Source organism: Acomys minous, assembly GCF_964271855.1.
Source record: "Acomys minous genome assembly, chromosome: 16".
Lineage (NCBI taxonomy): Eukaryota > Metazoa > Chordata > Mammalia > Rodentia > Muridae > Acomys > Acomys minous.
This window is the reverse complement of record NC_140498.1, coordinates 61,711,721-61,729,420: the sequence shown is the minus strand read 5'-3', so window position 1 is coordinate 61,729,420 and position 17,700 is coordinate 61,711,721. Positions and strand designations below refer to the sequence as shown.

Below are 17,700 nucleotides of genomic sequence, written 5' to 3'. Positions count from 1 at the left end.
TCCATATCTGGGAAGTCCTACATCTGAAGCTCAGTCAAATTCAAAGAGTAACAAAGCAAAAAAGTGAATTTGAATGTAAGGTAAAGTGGAAAGGAAATAGCTGTTCCTATGCAGGGTGGAGTAAGATAGTTATAGATAAGAGCCAGAGACACCAGCAAGGGCGAGGGGGTCATGGGAGGGTATCCAGAGTGTACATGCCCATGAGTCATATGAAGAAAGGAAGGAGGGGATGATCATGAGGAAGACCTAGAGGTCAGGGTTGTAAATGATAGAGGAAAAGCACCAGGTAACCCCAATGATTGGACTACATAAGGAAGAGAAGCTAGGAGAAGGGCAGCCCAACACTAGGCTAGAGGGTGGGGTATGCCAACCATTACCTTGCAGTAAGTAGGGACAGTGATGCTAGGAGAACCTGACAGCCAGGTTTCTTTCTTTTTCTTTTCTTTTTTCTTTTTTCTTTTTTTATAGGCACCCAGACCTTTGTCTCGGTGTTTAAGACTTAACTGTAGGGAGAAATGAAAAGGTTGAAGTAACTTCAGGATAATCTAAATCATTATTTTAAAAGTTGGAACAGGTTGTATGGTCCAAAATAATTCAGAGCCTAAACATATGTAGTAGAGCACACCAAGATTTACTCCCATGTTTTTCAAACAGGAAAAATAAAATTCTTGTCAGGTAGAGCTAGACTAGTGTGTGCATTTATTCTGCGTTGATAGAACTAAACAAACTTCAGAAATTTGGTTTTTAGAAATGAGTTCATTTCCTCATGCATATTCTTGATTGCCTTGGTCTGTGACCCTCTAAAAATGGATCGTTGGACTTTTACTGATCATCTTAAATGGAATACCTGACTACTCATTGCTAATACCAATTACTGTCAAATGAGTAAACCTCTCACTTTTCTTCCTCCCCATCCATGTCTGTGCTGTGACTACATCACTTCTAAGTTGGTCAGGGAAAACAATTCTTACACAGGTCCCCTTTATTTGTCACTCCCCCCGCAAATCCAAGGAGGATAAAGGACCATCATTCACTGGTGCCCCTTTCTCCTGATTTCCTAGTTAGGGCCTTGCCTGTAAGGAAGTGAAGGACCGCCTTCCAGGCAGTGGGAATCAGAGGGTTAGGTGCTCAAAAAATTCTTGACTGCACAGCATGAAGAAAGGGTGATCTACAGATGCTGATGATCTAAGCGGAAATAAATATGAAAGCCTCTGAGAAAAAGAATGACTATTTTAATTATTGGAAAACATTGGCATGAGCAGAAACAAATAAAAGATTAGAGCAGTGATACATAGAAAAGTGAATTGTAAAAACACCCTCAATTGACTTTTTAGAAAGATAAGCCGGGCGGTGGTGGCGCACGCCCTTAGTCCCAGCGCTCAGGAGGCAGAGGCAGGCGGATCGCTGTGAGTTCGAGGCCAGCCTGGACTACAAAGTGAGTCCAGAAGAGCAAAAGCTACACAGAGAAACCCTGTCTCGAAAAACCAAAAAAAAGAAAGAAAGAAAGAAAAGATAATTTAGATGCTGAGATCTTTAACCTGACACACACAGCTACAGCCAATGACCCCTTAACTGAAATTGCAATAGCCACTGGATCAAGCTAACCTAACCAAATTGTAACCCATCATCCAATCAGCTTTTATTCACATGCATGAATTAATAAAGCTGGCAAGTTACAAATCCACACACCCTGACAGAATCAGGTTCTTCTTCACACTGGGGACTTCTGCCTGTAGCTGACTCTCAAAATTTAGTCTGTGATCTAGCTATTGTCTACTCCGTTTCACTGGGCATTTACTGCAGACCTCTGTTCTGTTCTGAAAGCAGAAACTATGCTCCACATGTTACTGAAATGGTCAGTTGATTACATTACTCAAATGAGTTACTTTGTTTTTTTTTGTTTGTTTGTTTTATTTTTAAGACAGTGTTTCTCTGTGTAGCCTTGGCTGTCCTGAACTCACTTTGTAGACCATGCTGGCCTGGAACTCAGTGATCCCCTGTCCCTGCCTCCTGAGCATTGGGATGAAAGGTGTGTGCCATGACCGCCAGGCCCCTACTGGGCAGACACCCTGAGCTCACTAGGTCACAACTGCTGAACCTGTCTGTTCTCCCTTCACCGTGTTCAGGCACTTCCCTTCTTCCTGGAATCAGGGTGCATAGCTTGCAAAGCCTATCCTTCAACTTGGAGCGGAGTATTCAATCTGTGCCACAACTGAAAGGGTACCCAAATATTCAAATTAAGGAGAGAGTTTAGTAAACAAAAGTTTTGCTTTTGTGGCTTCATGCTGTGTACAGCTACCTTTCACATGATAGATATGAAAAACAGCTGGGACCAAAGAAAGATTCCTTCTATCAGTCCATTCATCTAGAGACCCGTGACTAACATAGCTGTGCAATTGTTTTTCACTTTCCCACTCGGCAAGAGTTGTAGGCTAACAACAGTGTTTCCCAGTGTTTGTCATCTGTTTCCTGCTTTTCTCCCAGGGTTGTCTCATAACTCCCTGGTAAAAAGAAGCAGTAATTTGCCTGTACCCAGCCTGAAGACACAAAACTAAAGTCTTGTCTCCTAACATTGCTCTTACCAGTGGGACATATGGATGACTCCACTGCAAGTTGAGAAATGGGCTCTTCAAGTTACCCACCTAGAAGGAGGAGGAAGCAGGGGAAGTGGCTACTGGTTATGTGATTTGTTGAGGTCAGGGTCACTGTCCATAGAGGGGAGGAGCAGGAGGCTGTGCTGAGGAAGCACAAGCAGTGTGTCCTCCCTGGGTTAGTTGGGAAGACAGATGTTGAGGCCATCGGAGAACAGTGCTACTGAAATGCAAGTCTCTACAGCTCTGGAAAACGTTTGGCCGTGGGTAGGAAGCTTGGGCCAGCAACCATGATTCTGTGCCCCTCCAGAGCATGCTAACCTGGAGAAGGGTATATGTCACTCAAGACGAAGTGGCCAATCAGGTGATCCAGCTAGAGACACGCCCCAGGTCAGATGGGGAGGCGGGTTCTTCCGGTAGTCTTGCTGAAGAGTCAGCTTTGTGACTGTGCAGACTTGGGTGGTTCCTCGTGGTGTGCTCTGTCCTCTGGTGCTGGGTGTTGTGAGAGAAGCTCAAGCAAGTCCCGAAGTCCCGACATGGTGAGTGGAGGATCACTGCCCAGAATGGGAGGAGCAGGCTGCTGTGGAGAGCTAGCTGGAGTGGTGGGGCTGTGTGGGAAGACAGACCAGGAGGCTATTGGAGGATACGCACACCTTCTACTGAAATGCCAATCTCTGCAGATCTGGAAATGTATGGCCCTCGACAGGAAGCCTGGGCCATGAATTATTGTGCTGTGTCCGTTCAGGATACTGTAATTCTAAGGGAGGTGCTCATATCACTCGAGACTCGCTGGCCAATCAGAGCGTCTAGGTGGACCAGCCAGTATGAAGATGAGACACTTTCTTCTGGCTGCCATGCACAGGTGCAGCTCTTTAGCTGAGCTTTCTTTAATGGTTCTGTGTGATGTGCTTTGAGCACTGCTGCTGAGTGCTGTGAGGGAAGCTCAAGCAAGGTCCAAAATGACAACCTGGAGAGGTCAGGGTTGCTGGGGGCTGATGGGTTATCTCCACAGGTGAAATAAGCCTGTGGAAGCCAGATAGAATGTAAAACTGGCAAGGTTACTTGGGAACAGAAATTCCTGGGCTAGTAAAGTAACCTCAGGGGACAAGGCCAGAAGAAATCGCACCCCACGCCCTAAGTATGGCAACAAGGATTGCAGGTGAAGAAAGATGAAGTAACTGCCACCTGCTGTGCTAGGGAAGCCCTTGGCCCCAGGGGAGGGTGTGGGAGCATCTCAAGGAATGCTAAGAATGTGCAGAGGCTTTCCTTGCAGAGGGCAGGGTTGGAGAAAGATGTGGATGTAACAGAGCATTTAGGAGAGGCAGAGGGCAACTGCAGATGCCAACTGAACAGCCACAATGGGGAGGATCAGAAAGGTGAGCTGCAGGAGTTGGTGTGGTAGGTCCTCCCTGGGGCTGTGTGATAAGCAGAGGCCAGATGCGGCCAACTTTGGGGTCCTATCTGACTCTAGTGCCTTCTTGGACCTAGCCCTGGCTCTGGTCACTGAATAACTTCTGATGGGGCTGCATTTGGGCAATACTTTTGGAGCTTAGACTGCTGTATAGAAATGCTCTAGGAAGGATGCCAACCTTGGAAAGCCTTATTTTCTGTAGGATCTGCTACAAGTTCTGCCCTTAGTATTTCACATTTTGGTCTAAGACCCTCTCTCTCCTCTCAAGTTTGTTTCATTGTATGAAAGCTTCACTTGACTTCATAAACATCTCCCTTTTATTTCATTTCCCCCTGTGAGCAGTATACAAGATGCTATTCTTAAAAACCTTACTAGACATGAGACATAACTTGTCCAAAACCTCACCTCAGCTTTTGTACTTTCTATCTTCCACTTTGCCTTTCTTTCTCATCCTCTAGGACCTTCCACTTAGGACTCTGTCACTGATGTTTGAAGGCACTGGTGTCCTTAACAAATACTTCTGTCACTATCATTGCTGGGTAACTGTCTTAAGTGGCTAGGCTTGCTGTGTCCAGTCCATATTTAAATTGTTCAAAACATAACCTGCAGACTAAATTTAAAGAAATTTAATGGCAGCAGCATGTACAATGCAAAATCTGTTTTTAGCTGTCATTACAGAGATTTTTTTTTATTAGTAATTTTTTATTTGTTTGTATTATGATGTCTGTGTGACAAGGCATATTAATTCTAGCACAGCTGCATCTAATGTCTTGGAGAAAAGTCTTTCCAATAAAGCTATGCTAACTCAGGGGGGCCTTGACGGCTGTCTGTTTCCCAAAGAAATGGCCTTGCTTTCTTCTTGACTAAACTTCCTAAGTTCTTTAATTAAAGGAGTGTACCCCAGCAGAGTTTTGAAATAACTCATTTTAGTCAATTTGTGAACTGTCCATTTCCATATCAGGAATAAAGATTTTCATGTGGATCATGGCTTCTGTCTTTAGAACAGAACAGGATGCACAGTTTATGTTTACACTGCAGGGTGATGTAGGACAGGGCATAACTAGCTAAGAGACTAATGTTTAGGACAGTCAGCTGCAAGAGCCAATATTATGAAGAAAGACCTGATTGGGGAAAGATGAGTGATGATGTCATTTCCCAGCATGTGAATGGAAACAGACCAGATCTGTGGGTAAACATTTTCATATCAGTTAGCTGAAGCAGTTTTCTATTCATGTTATTCATGCAGAATCAAGCAACAGGTAAACCCTTCTCTGCCATAGACTGTTTTTGTGAACTATGTATACTTTGCAAGAAAGTTTCCAAGTCCCTTTCTGAGGATCTCCAGCAGCCAGGCAAGGCTGTTTCAAGTTTTGGCCCTGGAATGCCCCTACATCATTCCCTGGCTGCCCCCTTTTTACATCTTCTGCTCACCTGGGTGCCATCTACATGTGTTCCATGAGAAGGGTTCTCAGACGTTCAGCTTGTGTTGTTGGCCTCTCCACACCTCCAGACAGCAACACCCCAGGACTGTAGAGCTGCTGTGGCTAAATCTCCACAGTGCTGGAATGAGTGATCACACTCCTGGAGAAACTGAGAAGCTGAAGCCATGGAAAACGCAACAGCACCAAAAGCATCAGTTGTAGTTGCTGCTGACAGGGATCTCACAGGGTGGGATATTTGTTCAACTGGAGCTACTCTGTGAGCTCCAGTGCCAACTCTATTGTAGGTTTAGATTTTTCAAAACCTACTTTATTTAGGGTTACTAAATTCCATTATCTTCCTTTTAATCTACCAACCAGTGGTAGGGGAGAAAGAAGTTTCATAGAAAAAGGGGGTGTGAACTAGTTTAGAAGTAGTTCCTTGAGGTGATTCTATACTTCCTTGGCAGGATACCAGAAATACAGTCAAATAGGAAGCACCAAACAATACCATGAGTCATTGACAACAGATGATAAATGCTTCTTCTGCTTGAGTTAAAGATAAATGTGTGTTCTGTTGGAGTTAAGCAATATTACCCTGCATTGTTTCTTTCTCAGGAGAAGAGTAGGGCAGTAGAACATCCCCAGTTTCCCCTACCTTAAATTATATCCCATGGAATCAGTTAAAAATGCTTTGTTTATCCACCTAGGCACAATGTAGCAGGAATAGAATTCTTCTTGCCTGGGTAGGATACAATATACCTGAAATAAAATTGATTCTTCCTGATTATCTTTTTAAATTACCCTGTGAATGCTCTGGGTCAGAGTGTCTTTTCTCAAACCCATACTTTGTTCTTAACCAGTCAGTCTTTGTTAAATGGTCAGTAAACTATCTCTGACCTGAGTTAGGTGTCCACGTGGCCAGTGTGGGCTATTCCTGAACCCCAAGAGGCCAAAGCTAGCAGGCTTCTAGGCTTAAGAAGCTTTCAGCTACAGATAAGCCAATTAAAGCAAGTAAAAATGTTAATGATAAGGCATGCCCTCATCAGAATGGCTGATTGCTATCTCTGTGAGAGATTATATTGATTGATGAGTGATGTGGGAGGCTCTTCCACTAGGGTTGCAGTATCCCTTAGCATTGTGCCTGGGTTGGAAAAGAGATCAGGCTGCAAATAAGAGAATGCTCAAGTAAGAAAGCAAGCCAGGGAACAATGTTTGTCCATAGTTTTTGCTGTAATTTTCTAGGTTGAGTTTCTATTCTAACCTTACAGAATGTTGGACTGTGAACTGAAAGAACCATCTAAAAAAAGCAACAAGTGGGGCAGAAGGAAATGCGGTCTGTGGGTTTAGGGAAAACACAGAACTAGGTAGCTTTATATGGCAGTCAAATCCTGAAAGAGAAGAAGGGATTTTTTCAAGGAGCTTAGTACCAGTAAATACTACTACTCTGTGATCTCCAGTGCCAACTCTATTGTAGGGTTCCTCTGCATTGGAAGCCTAAGATGGTCAACATCCATTCTTGCTACACCTTAAATGAATGGAAAGTATTGGCAAAGTGATTGCAAAGCAGGCACTTCATATAAAACCTGCTGCAACTCTGGTCCATGGGTGGTATATTTCATCTCAGTTTAGAAACTAAGGTTGGCAGGATCACCCATTGCTGTACTGTTGTTTTTAATTGTTTATTCATTATTGATACAGTATGCTGTCTGCAGCCACAAGAGGGCACCAGTTCTCATTATAGATGCTTGTGAGCCACCATGTGGTTCCTGGGAATTGAACCCAGGACCTTTGGAAGAACAACCAGTGTTCTTAACCTCTGAGCCATCTCTCCAGCCCCCAATGTACTGGTTTGTAAGACAAGAATGATGCACAATTCAAGGTCATGTATTCTGTCTCTGTGATTTCAGTTCAGCGTTGCTCCAGCTATTTATGTTTTGCAGAGCCAGTGCCCCAGTAAGAAAACTGTGAGTTTTTATTTCACCAGGCTTTGGCTATGTAGCCCGTGTTGCATTTTGAGACCATAAGATGTTGAGATACCTAAGCTCTGAGAAATATATCATGGAGAGATGCATATACTGAGTTAAAGTAACAAAACTGAGTGATGAATGAGAAATTGCAGTCATAGGGCCATCTACATCCTGTGAAACTGAAGCCCCATGTATCTGAGACAAAGGTAGGGTACTTGGTGTTTGAGTTGCTGGATTTTTTTTTTCTCCATCCAATCTTGCCTCACTATATGTACATTCCTCTCAATTGGAATGGGAAGGTTTATTCTGTTCCATTGTATATTGTAAAGATATAACCTGTTTCCAGATTTTAGAAAATATAGCTATGAAAAGATTTTCTGGAGTGTCAGAAGAGTCTTTGTTCTCTTGAATAGTGTATGACCTGTTGCAGACCATTAGGATCATTGAAGTTGATTAAAATGCATTTTCACTGTGAGTCCCTAATGACCAATATCAGAATATAATTTGTCAAATCAGAAAGACTCTAGGTAACGTCATATCTTTAAACACTTATCTCCTCTTTTTTGGCCATCTTAGGGGAGCTTTTGTACTAGGAGTTTACCTAGATGGTTTTTTGTGGATGAGATTGGAGTGTCTGTTGACTCAACCCATTTTATGTTTTTGTTTCTACTGTTTTGAGTTTGAAATTGTTCAGCTTCCTTCTCATGCTGTCACACATTCACAACTATAGACTGTACCCCTAAATCACATAAGATATAGTAGAAGCAGTTAGTATTCAGTGTTTAGCTATTTTGCTAGCCTTATTTTAATTATTTTTAATTAATATTTATTTTAATTAACTTATTTTAATTACTATACTAATTAATTAAATCCCTTTACAGCCTGACATCTCCCTCCTCTACTCCCAGTCCCACCATCATTCCCCCTTTCCCCAAGTAGCCCTCCTTCTCCTCAGTGAAGGGGAGGCCCACAAGTGTTATCAACCTCCCCTGGCATCTGAAGTTGCAGCAGGACTAAGAACATCCTTTCCCACTGATGCCTAGGAGGCAGCCCAGATAGGGAAAAAGGGATCCAAAGTCAGACAGCATAGTGAAGATGGCTCCTATTCCCATTGTTAGGGGACCCTCATGTTCACCAAACTGCACATCTTCTATATATGTGTAGTCAGCCTATGTATGCTCTTTGATTATGGTTCAGTTTCTGTGAGTCCCCATGCGCTCAAGATAGTTGACTGTAGGTTTTCTTGTGGTGTCTTCAACTACCCAGGATCCCACTATCTTTCTTCCCAACCCTCCCCCTAGACAGAGCCAAGGGAAGCTACTTAAGAGGCATCTTTACAGGGAGAGGAAGGAAGCAGTTTTACCAGGAACCAGACCACAAACAAGATGATATGCCTTTCTCCTAACAAAAGCTCAATGATAGTTCCATTACTTTAGGGTTTTCTTCTGCTAAAATCAAATTAAGCTCTTAACAAATGAATAATCATAAAATGTATAGCCTTCGAGGTAGTAAGTACTTATATAGAAGTGGATCAGGGCATAATGCTTTTACAAACAGTATTGCTGCTGGGCAGTGGTGGCATATGCCTTTAATCCCAGCACTTGGGAGGCCTAGGCAGGGAGATTGATGTGAGTTCGAGGCCAGTCTGGTCTACAAAGGGAGTCCAGGACAGTCAAGGATACACAGAGAGGCCCTGTCTTGAAAAATAAAGAAAAAAAGAAAACAAACAAAAAACAAAACAACAACAAAAATACTATTGCTACCCAGCACATCTTCCACAGTGGGCAGATGAAAAACACAGGTTTGTTAGTCAAGGTTCTCAACATGAGCACAACTGTGTATTTTGAAAGTAAATTTTTTGAATGTCTCACAACTGTGGTCCAGCTAGTTCATCCTTGGCTATCTACCAAAAGAAATGTAGAGACTCCAGAACTTGTTTGGTCCATGTGGCTGGATGACTTATCTGGTGCTCAGTAAACTCCAAATGTCCAAAAATTAGGATGTAAAAACACTAAAGGAATGAAAATTTCCTAGCCTAGACTAATGAAAACAGGCAGAGAAAGAAAGCTTCCTTCTACAATATCTTCTTTATATGTGGGTTGACACCCATAGGTGTGGCCCTGATTGAAGATCAATACTATCATCTCAAAAGATCCGCATTAAAGAAAGGTCTTTCCAGTTCGAAAGCCTTATTTCAGAAAACTCTCTCCAAAAAGAAAGCCTGGGGTACTATATCGTGAGTCTGGACAAGTTCATATAGAGGTCTGCCTATTCCTACTCATGATCAACTAGCACATCCATGTCTAAAGATGGTCGCAATGTAACAGCAGAGACATCTGCGGCCGCTGTTGGGTAAAAATCATGCAGGAATATATATAAATTATAAAAAGAAGGACACACTTGCTTTCATGGAGGACTCAAAAGAGTTCATTTTAACTAGCCCTGTTGCTCTGACTGAGGCCTGTGAAATCACTGTAGAGAATTCCATTCCTTCTTTTTTTCTAAGCCTTGTTTTTATTTTATGATTACAGACGTTTGTCTGTATATATTTGTACACAGTGCCTACAAAGGCCAACAGATCCCAGATCTCCTGGGGCAGAAGTTACAGCAGATTGTTAGCCACCATAAAACTTCTGAGAAATTCATAAAGCATCTTCATTACTATCTGTTGCTCTAGTCCCAGGCTTTCTGACACCATCTCCTGGCTCCCTGGCCACCAGGCATGCTAGGGGTACAAAGACATGCGTTCTGGCAAAACAGGACTCTAACGAGGATTAACTGGTATGGGGAGAGCTTGGTGCAAGGCGTGGCTACAAAATTTATACTGAGGCTCCATAGCCCAGGGCTAAATGACTTCATGACTTCCATCAAAGCCACAACACCATTTTTGGTGTTTTTGTTTGTTTCTGGATTTTTTGTTTCATTTTATTTAATTTTATTTTATTTTTCGAGACAGGGTCTCTCTGTGCAGCTTCGGCTGCCCTGGACTCACTTTGTAGACCAGGCTGGCCTCGAACTCACAGCTATCTGCCTGCCTCTGCCTCCCAAGTGCTGGGATTAAGGGCGTGCACCACCATGCCCAGCTTTGTTTTTATTTTTTTGAGACAGAGATTTTCTGTGTAGCCTGGGCTGTCATGGACTAACTTTATAGACCGGGCTGGTCTTTAACTCCCAGCAATTGGCCTGCCTCTGCCTCAGGATTGCTGGGATTAAAGGCATGCTCTAACTCACCTGGCCACACCTTCCATTCTTTCTGATCCTTACATAACCAAGGTGTGATTTTCAAGGAAATGAATTGGCCTCCAAAGTTACTGGCATGTTATCTGAAACTTGTGTAATTAAAAAGCACCTGGTTGCCTGTGTGTCACAGCAGGGAAGCAGCATGACTGCTAGTCTGTCACCTGAGACATTACCTTGAACATCATGCCTGGCTCACTCCCTGCCCTTGCTGATTCCTTATCTCCTCTAAGAGCCCTCTGCTCAGCAGAGACCCACTGACTCTTCTCTCCTTGCTGGGGAAGGCGCCCTCATCCCCCACCCCTCCTTCCCTTCACACCTCCACTCCACCCTCCACCCCCCAGCCCTAGCACAACTGTGGGTTTTTGTTTTCTTTTTAATCACCTTTCCACTGAGGATGTTGTGTTGATTAACTGTAGTGCTCCAAAATGATTATTTAAGTATACTGTGTTTCCCCTTCATGTATGTGTGCCCACCAGAAGAGGGTGCCAGATCTCCCTGTAGATGACTGGGAGCCACCATATGGTTGCTGGTTTGGAAGAGCAGGCAGTGCTCTTAACCACAGAGCCATCTCTCCTGCCCCTCCAAAATGTTTGTCATGTCTTCCTCCCAGGTTTGTTTCATATCTATCAGGTGAAAGGTTGCTACAGTTTACCTGAACACAGCATAAAGCCACAAAACAACAATCGTGTGTCCTAAACTCTCTTTAATTTGGAATCTTTTGTGTCCCCTTTCACTTGTGGGACAGACTGATAACTCTACTCCAAAATGAGCAATGGCTTTGCAAGCTGTGCACCCTGATACCAGGAAGAAGAAGGGAAGTGCCTGAGGGTTTTGCTGGGACCTCAGGCAAGCTCAGAATTTGGGACCTGGTGAGGTCCAGGTCAAAGGGGGGGGGCAGGCATCTGAGCAGCAGGAGGCTTGAGTGGCTGGTTCTGCCCTGGGGTGAGTGCAAAGGTGGAAATGCAGGGTCTTGGAGAACAGGTAGGAGTGCTACTGAAATACAAATCTCTCCACCTAAGGAAAATAGACTAGTACTGTCATAGAAGCGTGTTCCAGGAGCTACTGTGCTGTGTCCCTTCAGCTCACTCTAACCATAGGGAAGTGCTTGTCTCACTCAAGACTTCATGGCCAGTCACGGACTCCAGGGAAAAGAGAAAGAGTGTTCTTCCGGGTCCCATGCTGTAGGTTCCTCTGGGTACCGGAGCGGACTTGAGTGGCCATGTAAGATATGCTCTGAGTGTTTGTGCTGGGTGCTGTGAGGAGAGCTCAGGCAAGGTCAGAAGACACAACATGGTAAGTGCAGAGTCACTGCTCACAGTAGGGAGGAACAGGCAGCTGAGCAGAGGAAACTGGTGTAGTGGGTCTTCCCTGGGGCTGCGAGATAAGCAGCAGCAGATGTGGCCACCTGTGAGGTCCTTTTCCGTCTTAGTAATTTTCTGGACTTGGTGATGATCTCTGCGTAACTGCACCATGTGGATTACATCTACCCAAAGCATTGGAAGCAGGAGCTTGTGAGTAGAAACATCCTTAGCCGGATTACAAACTCAGACCCTTAATTTCTCTAACTTCTTCTAAAAATTCTGTTCTTAGAATGTAACATTTCGTCTCAGCTATATTTGGAAGCCAGGCATTGTGGCGCACACCCCAAGTCCCAGCACTCAGGAGGCAAGTGGCTCGCTGTGTCTTTAAGGCCAACCTGGTCTGCGATGTGAGTCCATGGCAGCCAAGGCTAACAGAGAACAATGCCTCGAACAAAACAAAAAACAAACAAACTATATATATATGTGTTTATATATATACACATATATATATGTAATTAATTTTGTGGAGGTTGTAAATGTTATCTCATGTGTTGGGTAACACTTCAGTATTAAGCTGTGACCTCTTGCTGTCCTGGAATTCATTGCATAGACGTGACTGGCAGTCACATCATGAGATAGTCCTGTCTCAGCTTCTTGAAGATGAGATGGCATGAAAAAATACACCCAGTTTAAAAACCATTTTTATCATTAATAATTCTTTATATAATTTCTCTGACATGAGCCCAGTACTACTAAACTCTTTCTCTACCTCCCCATCCCTGTGATGATTGGCTTTTATCTTGCAAGGCTATATCCTATTCAAGGGCTGAGGAATGACACAAGTGGACCTCAGTATTCAGGATCCTTATAAAATGACTTAGTTACATTAGAACATCTGTATCAGGAAATAAGTGGAGGAAGCCACAGAATTATATGAATATATTGTCAATAAAGGATACAGTCACATTGTTATCCCTATCGTGCTTTCTGTTGTTCACCGGAATGGATTATTTTAGGATGGAGTGACCTATGATGATGTGAATGTGAAATTCACTCAGGATGAGTGGGCTTTGCTGGATCCTGCCCAGAAGAGTCTCTACAGAGAGGTGATGCTGGAGACCTACAGGAACCTCACTGCCATAGGTAGGACTGTGAATTTTATGTTGCTTTTTAAAATCTAATGATAACTGTTTCTCCGTTGCTGTTCTTTGTTATTATAATGTCAACTGAAAATGAGGATGAATGAGATGAGTAAATCAGCCAGATATCTAAGGTTAACTGGAGGGTAACTTGAATTTTGCCTACTTTCCAATAATATATCATGCATTTTTGATTCCTCTCTTTTAGGTTACAATTGGGAAGACCATAACATTGTAGAGAATCTTCGTAGTTCTAGAAAATATAGAAGGTAATTTTCATGTGCAAGTTGATATGAATATGTCTGGGAATTACTTTTAGTACATCCTTTAAGTTCTAAAGAAAAACAAGAGTGTAAATATGCACTGTTTTAAGTGTATCCATGATTATTCAATTCTTACAAAGACATGTACCTCAAAATCAGGCATCTGATTTATGTTTGTACGGCATTTCTCTAAGAAAGAAGATAAGAAAACAACGCATTAACAAATATCACCATTTGAATCATAGCTAGCTAGATTGTAGAACTGCTAACTCTTTAGTCTCATAATACTTAGATGCTTCAGAAATATACACATTAACCTTCTAATAAACAAATAGTCCATAATAAAGCTCGTGTTCATAATATATTTGGTAGGTTTAGTGAGAGGAGCAGTTTGTGAAAGTGAAGAAAGTTATTCTGGAGAAACTTTTATCCCTATACAATATTTCAATGAGAAAAACAGGAAGTGAGACTGTGAATGCAGGGTAAACCTTTTCATTTGCTATCTTCTTTAATAGATATATCATTTATCACAGTGGATGAAAGCCCTGTCAGCATAGGGACATTGAACAAAGCAATATAACCCTCTGTTACCCAGAAGAATTAGAAGATTTGTAGTAGTACCCATAATGTGTAGACTTTCTGAATGTAATACTGTGTACAATTAATGGCTTTTCCAATTTTATTGTCAATATATCCACACACTTGCACTACAGGAAAACTTCCATGAGTACTATCAATGTGGATTGCCTCTGTTTGCCTCGGTTCACTTTACAATTGTAGTATGACTGACATGATAGGAAAAACTTTAATGCATCCAGAGTGGTAATTCTGACTTCTCCCAGTTCTCTTCCAACATGTGAAAACCCTCTTCTGTAGTAAAAGGATGCTTTAAATGTGGTCCACGCAATACATGATCTTCCAAATACAGGCCTCTGAGGAGATGCAAAATAACACATGAAGAAGGAAGGAAAAATGAAAGTTAATAAACTGACATTACCATGAGATCTGATTACTTTTAAAATTAGACCAAAATGTAAAATTAATTCACAGAGATAAAAATATTCATCAGTGTAATAAATGTGGTATAACCCTGACATGTGCCAATTATCATTGCAGGAATGGAAGAAGATACACTAGAGGAAAACCCTCTCTATTTATTCAGTGTGATAAATCATGGTTATGTCAATGTCATCCTCAAGGGCAAGAAATAATTCCTACTGGAGAGAAACCATATGAAGATATCCAGTATGGTGAGGCCTTTGTAAGTCACAGTAGTCTCCAAATTCATAAAAGAACAGAAACTAGAGAGAAACCCTATGAATGTGAACAATATTTTATGGTCGTTGAACCTCAAAGTTCTCTTCAAATTCATGAGAAAATTCATACTAGAAAGAAACCTTATGAAAGTCAACAATGTGGTAAAGTCTTTGCGCAGCACAGATATCATCAAAGGCATGAAATAAATCATACAGGAGAGAAACCTTATGAATGTAATCAATGTGGTAAAGCCTTTGTATGGCATGGGAATCTTCAAAGGCATGAAAGAATTCATACAGGAGAGAAACCTTATGAATGTAATCAATGTGGTAAAGTCTTTGCGCAGCACAGATATCTTCAAAGGCATGAAAGAATTCATACAGGAGAGAAACCTTATGAATGTAATCAATGTGGTAAAGCCTTTGTATGGCATGGGAATCTTCAAAGGCATGAAAGAATTCATACAGGAGAGAAACCTTATGAATGTAATCAATGTGGTAAAGCCTTTGCATGGCATAGTCATCTTCAAAGCCATGAGACAATTCATCGAGGAGAGAAACCTTATGAATGTAATCAATGTGGTAAAGCCTTTGCACGGCACAGTCATCTTCAAAGACATGAGAGAACTCATACAGGAGAGAAACCTTATGAATGTAATCAATGTGGTAAAGCCTTTGCACAGCACAGTAGTCTTCAAAGCCATGAGAGAATTCATACAGGAGAGAAACCTTATGAATGTAATCAATGTGGTAAAGTCTTTGCGCAGCACAGATATCTTCAAAGGCATGAAAGAATTCATACAGGAGAGAAACCTTATGAATGTAATCAATGTGGTAAAGCCTTTGTATGGCATGGGAATCTTCAAAGGCATGAAAGAATTCATACAGGAGAGAAACCTTATGAATGTAATCAATGTGGTAAAGCCTTTGCACGGCATAGTCATCTTCAAAGCCATGAGACAATTCATCGAGGAGAGAAATCTTATGAATGTAATCAATGTGGTAAAGCCTTTGCATGGCACAGTCATCTTCAAAGACATGAGAGAACTCATACAGGAGAGAAACCTTATGAATGTAATCAATGTGGTAAAGCCTTTGCACGGCACAGTAGTCTTCAAAGACATGAGAGTATTCATACAGGAGAGAAACCTTATGAATGTAATCAATGTGGTAAAGCCTTTGCATGGCACAGTCATCTTCAAAGACATGAGAGAACTCATACAGGAGAGAAACCTTATGAATGTAATCAATGTGGTAAAGCCTTTGCACGGCACAGTAGTCTTCAAAGACATGAGAGTATTCATACAGGAGAGAAACCTTATGAATGTAATCAATGTGGTAAAGCCTTTGCACGGCGCAGTCATCTTCAAAGCCATGAGACAATTCATCGAGAAACCTTTTGAATGTAATCAATGTGGTAAAGCCTTTGCATAGCACAGGTCTCTTCAAATGCGTGAAAGAATTCATAGAGGAGAGAAACCTAATGAATGTAATAAATGAGGTAAAGCCTTTTCCCCAGCAGAGTTATCTTCAAATGCATGAAGGAATTCATAGAGGAGCAAAACCTTATGAATGTAATTAATGTTGTAAAACCTTTGCATATCACAACTTTCTTCAGAGCCATGAAGGAATTCATATAGGACAGAAGAGTCCTGAATATAATGTGTGTGGCAAAGCCTTTGAATGTCATGATCATCTTCAAAGGCACAAAAGGATTCACACAGGAGAGAATCTTTATGAGTGTATTTAATATTTTGTAGTCTTTACATGCAATTACCTATTAGAGAGAAATTCATTGAATGTAATTAATGTGAGATACCCTAGCAGTCCAGAGTATCTCACAGACTTGTTCTATGGAGCACGAAATTTGAAGAACTGGCCCACCTAGTCTATGCAGAGTAGGACATGAATTTTCCAGTGTCATGCTTGTTCACTATTGCGAGAGTCAATGTGCTCTCAGCAGTAAAGAACAGTTGTTTGATTCAGTGGCTATTTGGCCACATTTGTTTCATAGATGTCCATCAGCTTAATTGAACTATATTGGATGTGCCACCAGAGGCAGCTGTGTCTCTCTGTCAGGAAAGGCCTTTCTGATTGACTGCCATATTCTGTAAATCTCTGAAGTGTTTGAAGACCATCTTTGTATTGAGCATAGTGAATACCCATGCATGTCTATCTGTGTGCGTATACTGAACAATCAACTTATCTATTCCAGTTTATCTAAGCAGATAAATATTGCTTGTTTCTAACTATGCACAATCTGCTTAACCTTGAAAACATTGGTACAATGTGACTCTTGAACTTACCACAAACATAGAACAATCAAGATCTGTATAATATTTGTGAAAAAATGAGGGAATGGAGGTAAATTGTCAAAAATATAAGCCTAAATTTATGTTTAAATTTTCATCAAAATACCTAGGGAAACTCCTTGAGGAAAAGTGTGACCTTGACCAAGTAAATAAGATTGTATGTGTAACAAACAAAGACTTCACTATGAAAATCACTCAGTTACCCCTAAACTGTTCTATTTCTGCCTTCTAGCTACTGCTAATCTCTCCTGCAGAGAGGCTCCATGCTCTAGAGCTCTCTCAAAATGTGTGCAGAAAACTAGTTCTGTGGCCCTACAGCCCCTCCTGCCCCCTTGTGGTTGCAGACAAATTCAGCCCCACTGAAACCACAAAGAAAACAATGTTGTAGAATAATTTATGTCTGCTTCCTGCCAGATGTATTATGTCACAAGGTGTGGAAACTGCCCTGTTTATGTACTGTGCGCAGCTGAGAACCCTCTGCATCTCAGAAACTCCATTTGTACCCTGAAACTGAATTTCTGTGATTCATGCCATTGTGGCTGGTGCTATTGGAAAAATAAAAAGATTATTATTAAGTATTGCTGAAGCATAATCCCCATCAATGACTTTCTATCAGTATCTACACTATTTATACAATTTGACACAAAAATTGAATGTAGAATGTCAGGTTCAGTAGATCTAGAAACTAGACCTTCAGTTTTCCAGTCTGTCTTCCTACTGCGCACAAAAACCAATGCCTGTATGTGTACCCTAGAGAGTGATAGTATAAGCTCCACAGCTTTCCACTGCTTGGGCTTCA

General features: G+C 41.7%; 3 protein-coding genes and 1 long non-coding RNA gene across 4 annotated transcripts in view; 2 read left to right on the top strand and 2 right to left on the bottom strand.

Annotated features, from left to right (window-relative positions):
• The window catches only part of LOC311587541 (uncharacterized protein), a 297,218-nt gene that overhangs the window by 115,948 nt on the left and 163,570 nt on the right, over positions 1–17,700 (bottom strand). The gene's annotated exons all lie outside the window — the stretch shown is intronic.
• LOC311587539 (uncharacterized protein) overlaps positions 1–17,700 on the top strand; it is a 167,708-nt gene that overhangs the window by 20,903 nt on the left and 129,105 nt on the right. The gene's annotated exons all lie outside the window — the stretch shown is intronic.
• Positions 1–17,700, bottom strand: part of LOC311587571 — a 93,713-nt gene that overhangs the window by 34,772 nt on the left and 41,241 nt on the right. The gene's annotated exons all lie outside the window — the stretch shown is intronic.
• On the top strand, positions 3,030–16,050 carry LOC311587547 (uncharacterized protein). The gene is made up of 4 exons (XM_084764506.1): positions 3,030–3,130; positions 12,948–13,074; positions 13,279–13,339; positions 14,450–16,050. Exons 1-4 carry the CDS (start codon positions 3,128–3,130, stop codon positions 15,990–15,992), a joined length of 1,734 nt encoding a protein of 577 aa, XP_084620632.1. The 5' UTR covers positions 3,030–3,127; the 3' UTR covers positions 15,993–16,050.

Bases quoted from the DNA above. Each gene is read 5' to 3' on its own strand.
- LOC311587547 (XM_084764506.1), top strand. The intron at 13,075-13,278 runs GTAGGACTGTGA...CCTCTCTTTTAG, and splicing joins CAGGAACCTCACTGCCATAG to GTTACAATTGGGAAGACCAT. The intron at 13,340-14,449 runs GTAATTTTCATG...TTATCATTGCAG, and splicing joins AGTTCTAGAAAATATAGAAG to GAATGGAAGAAGATACACTA.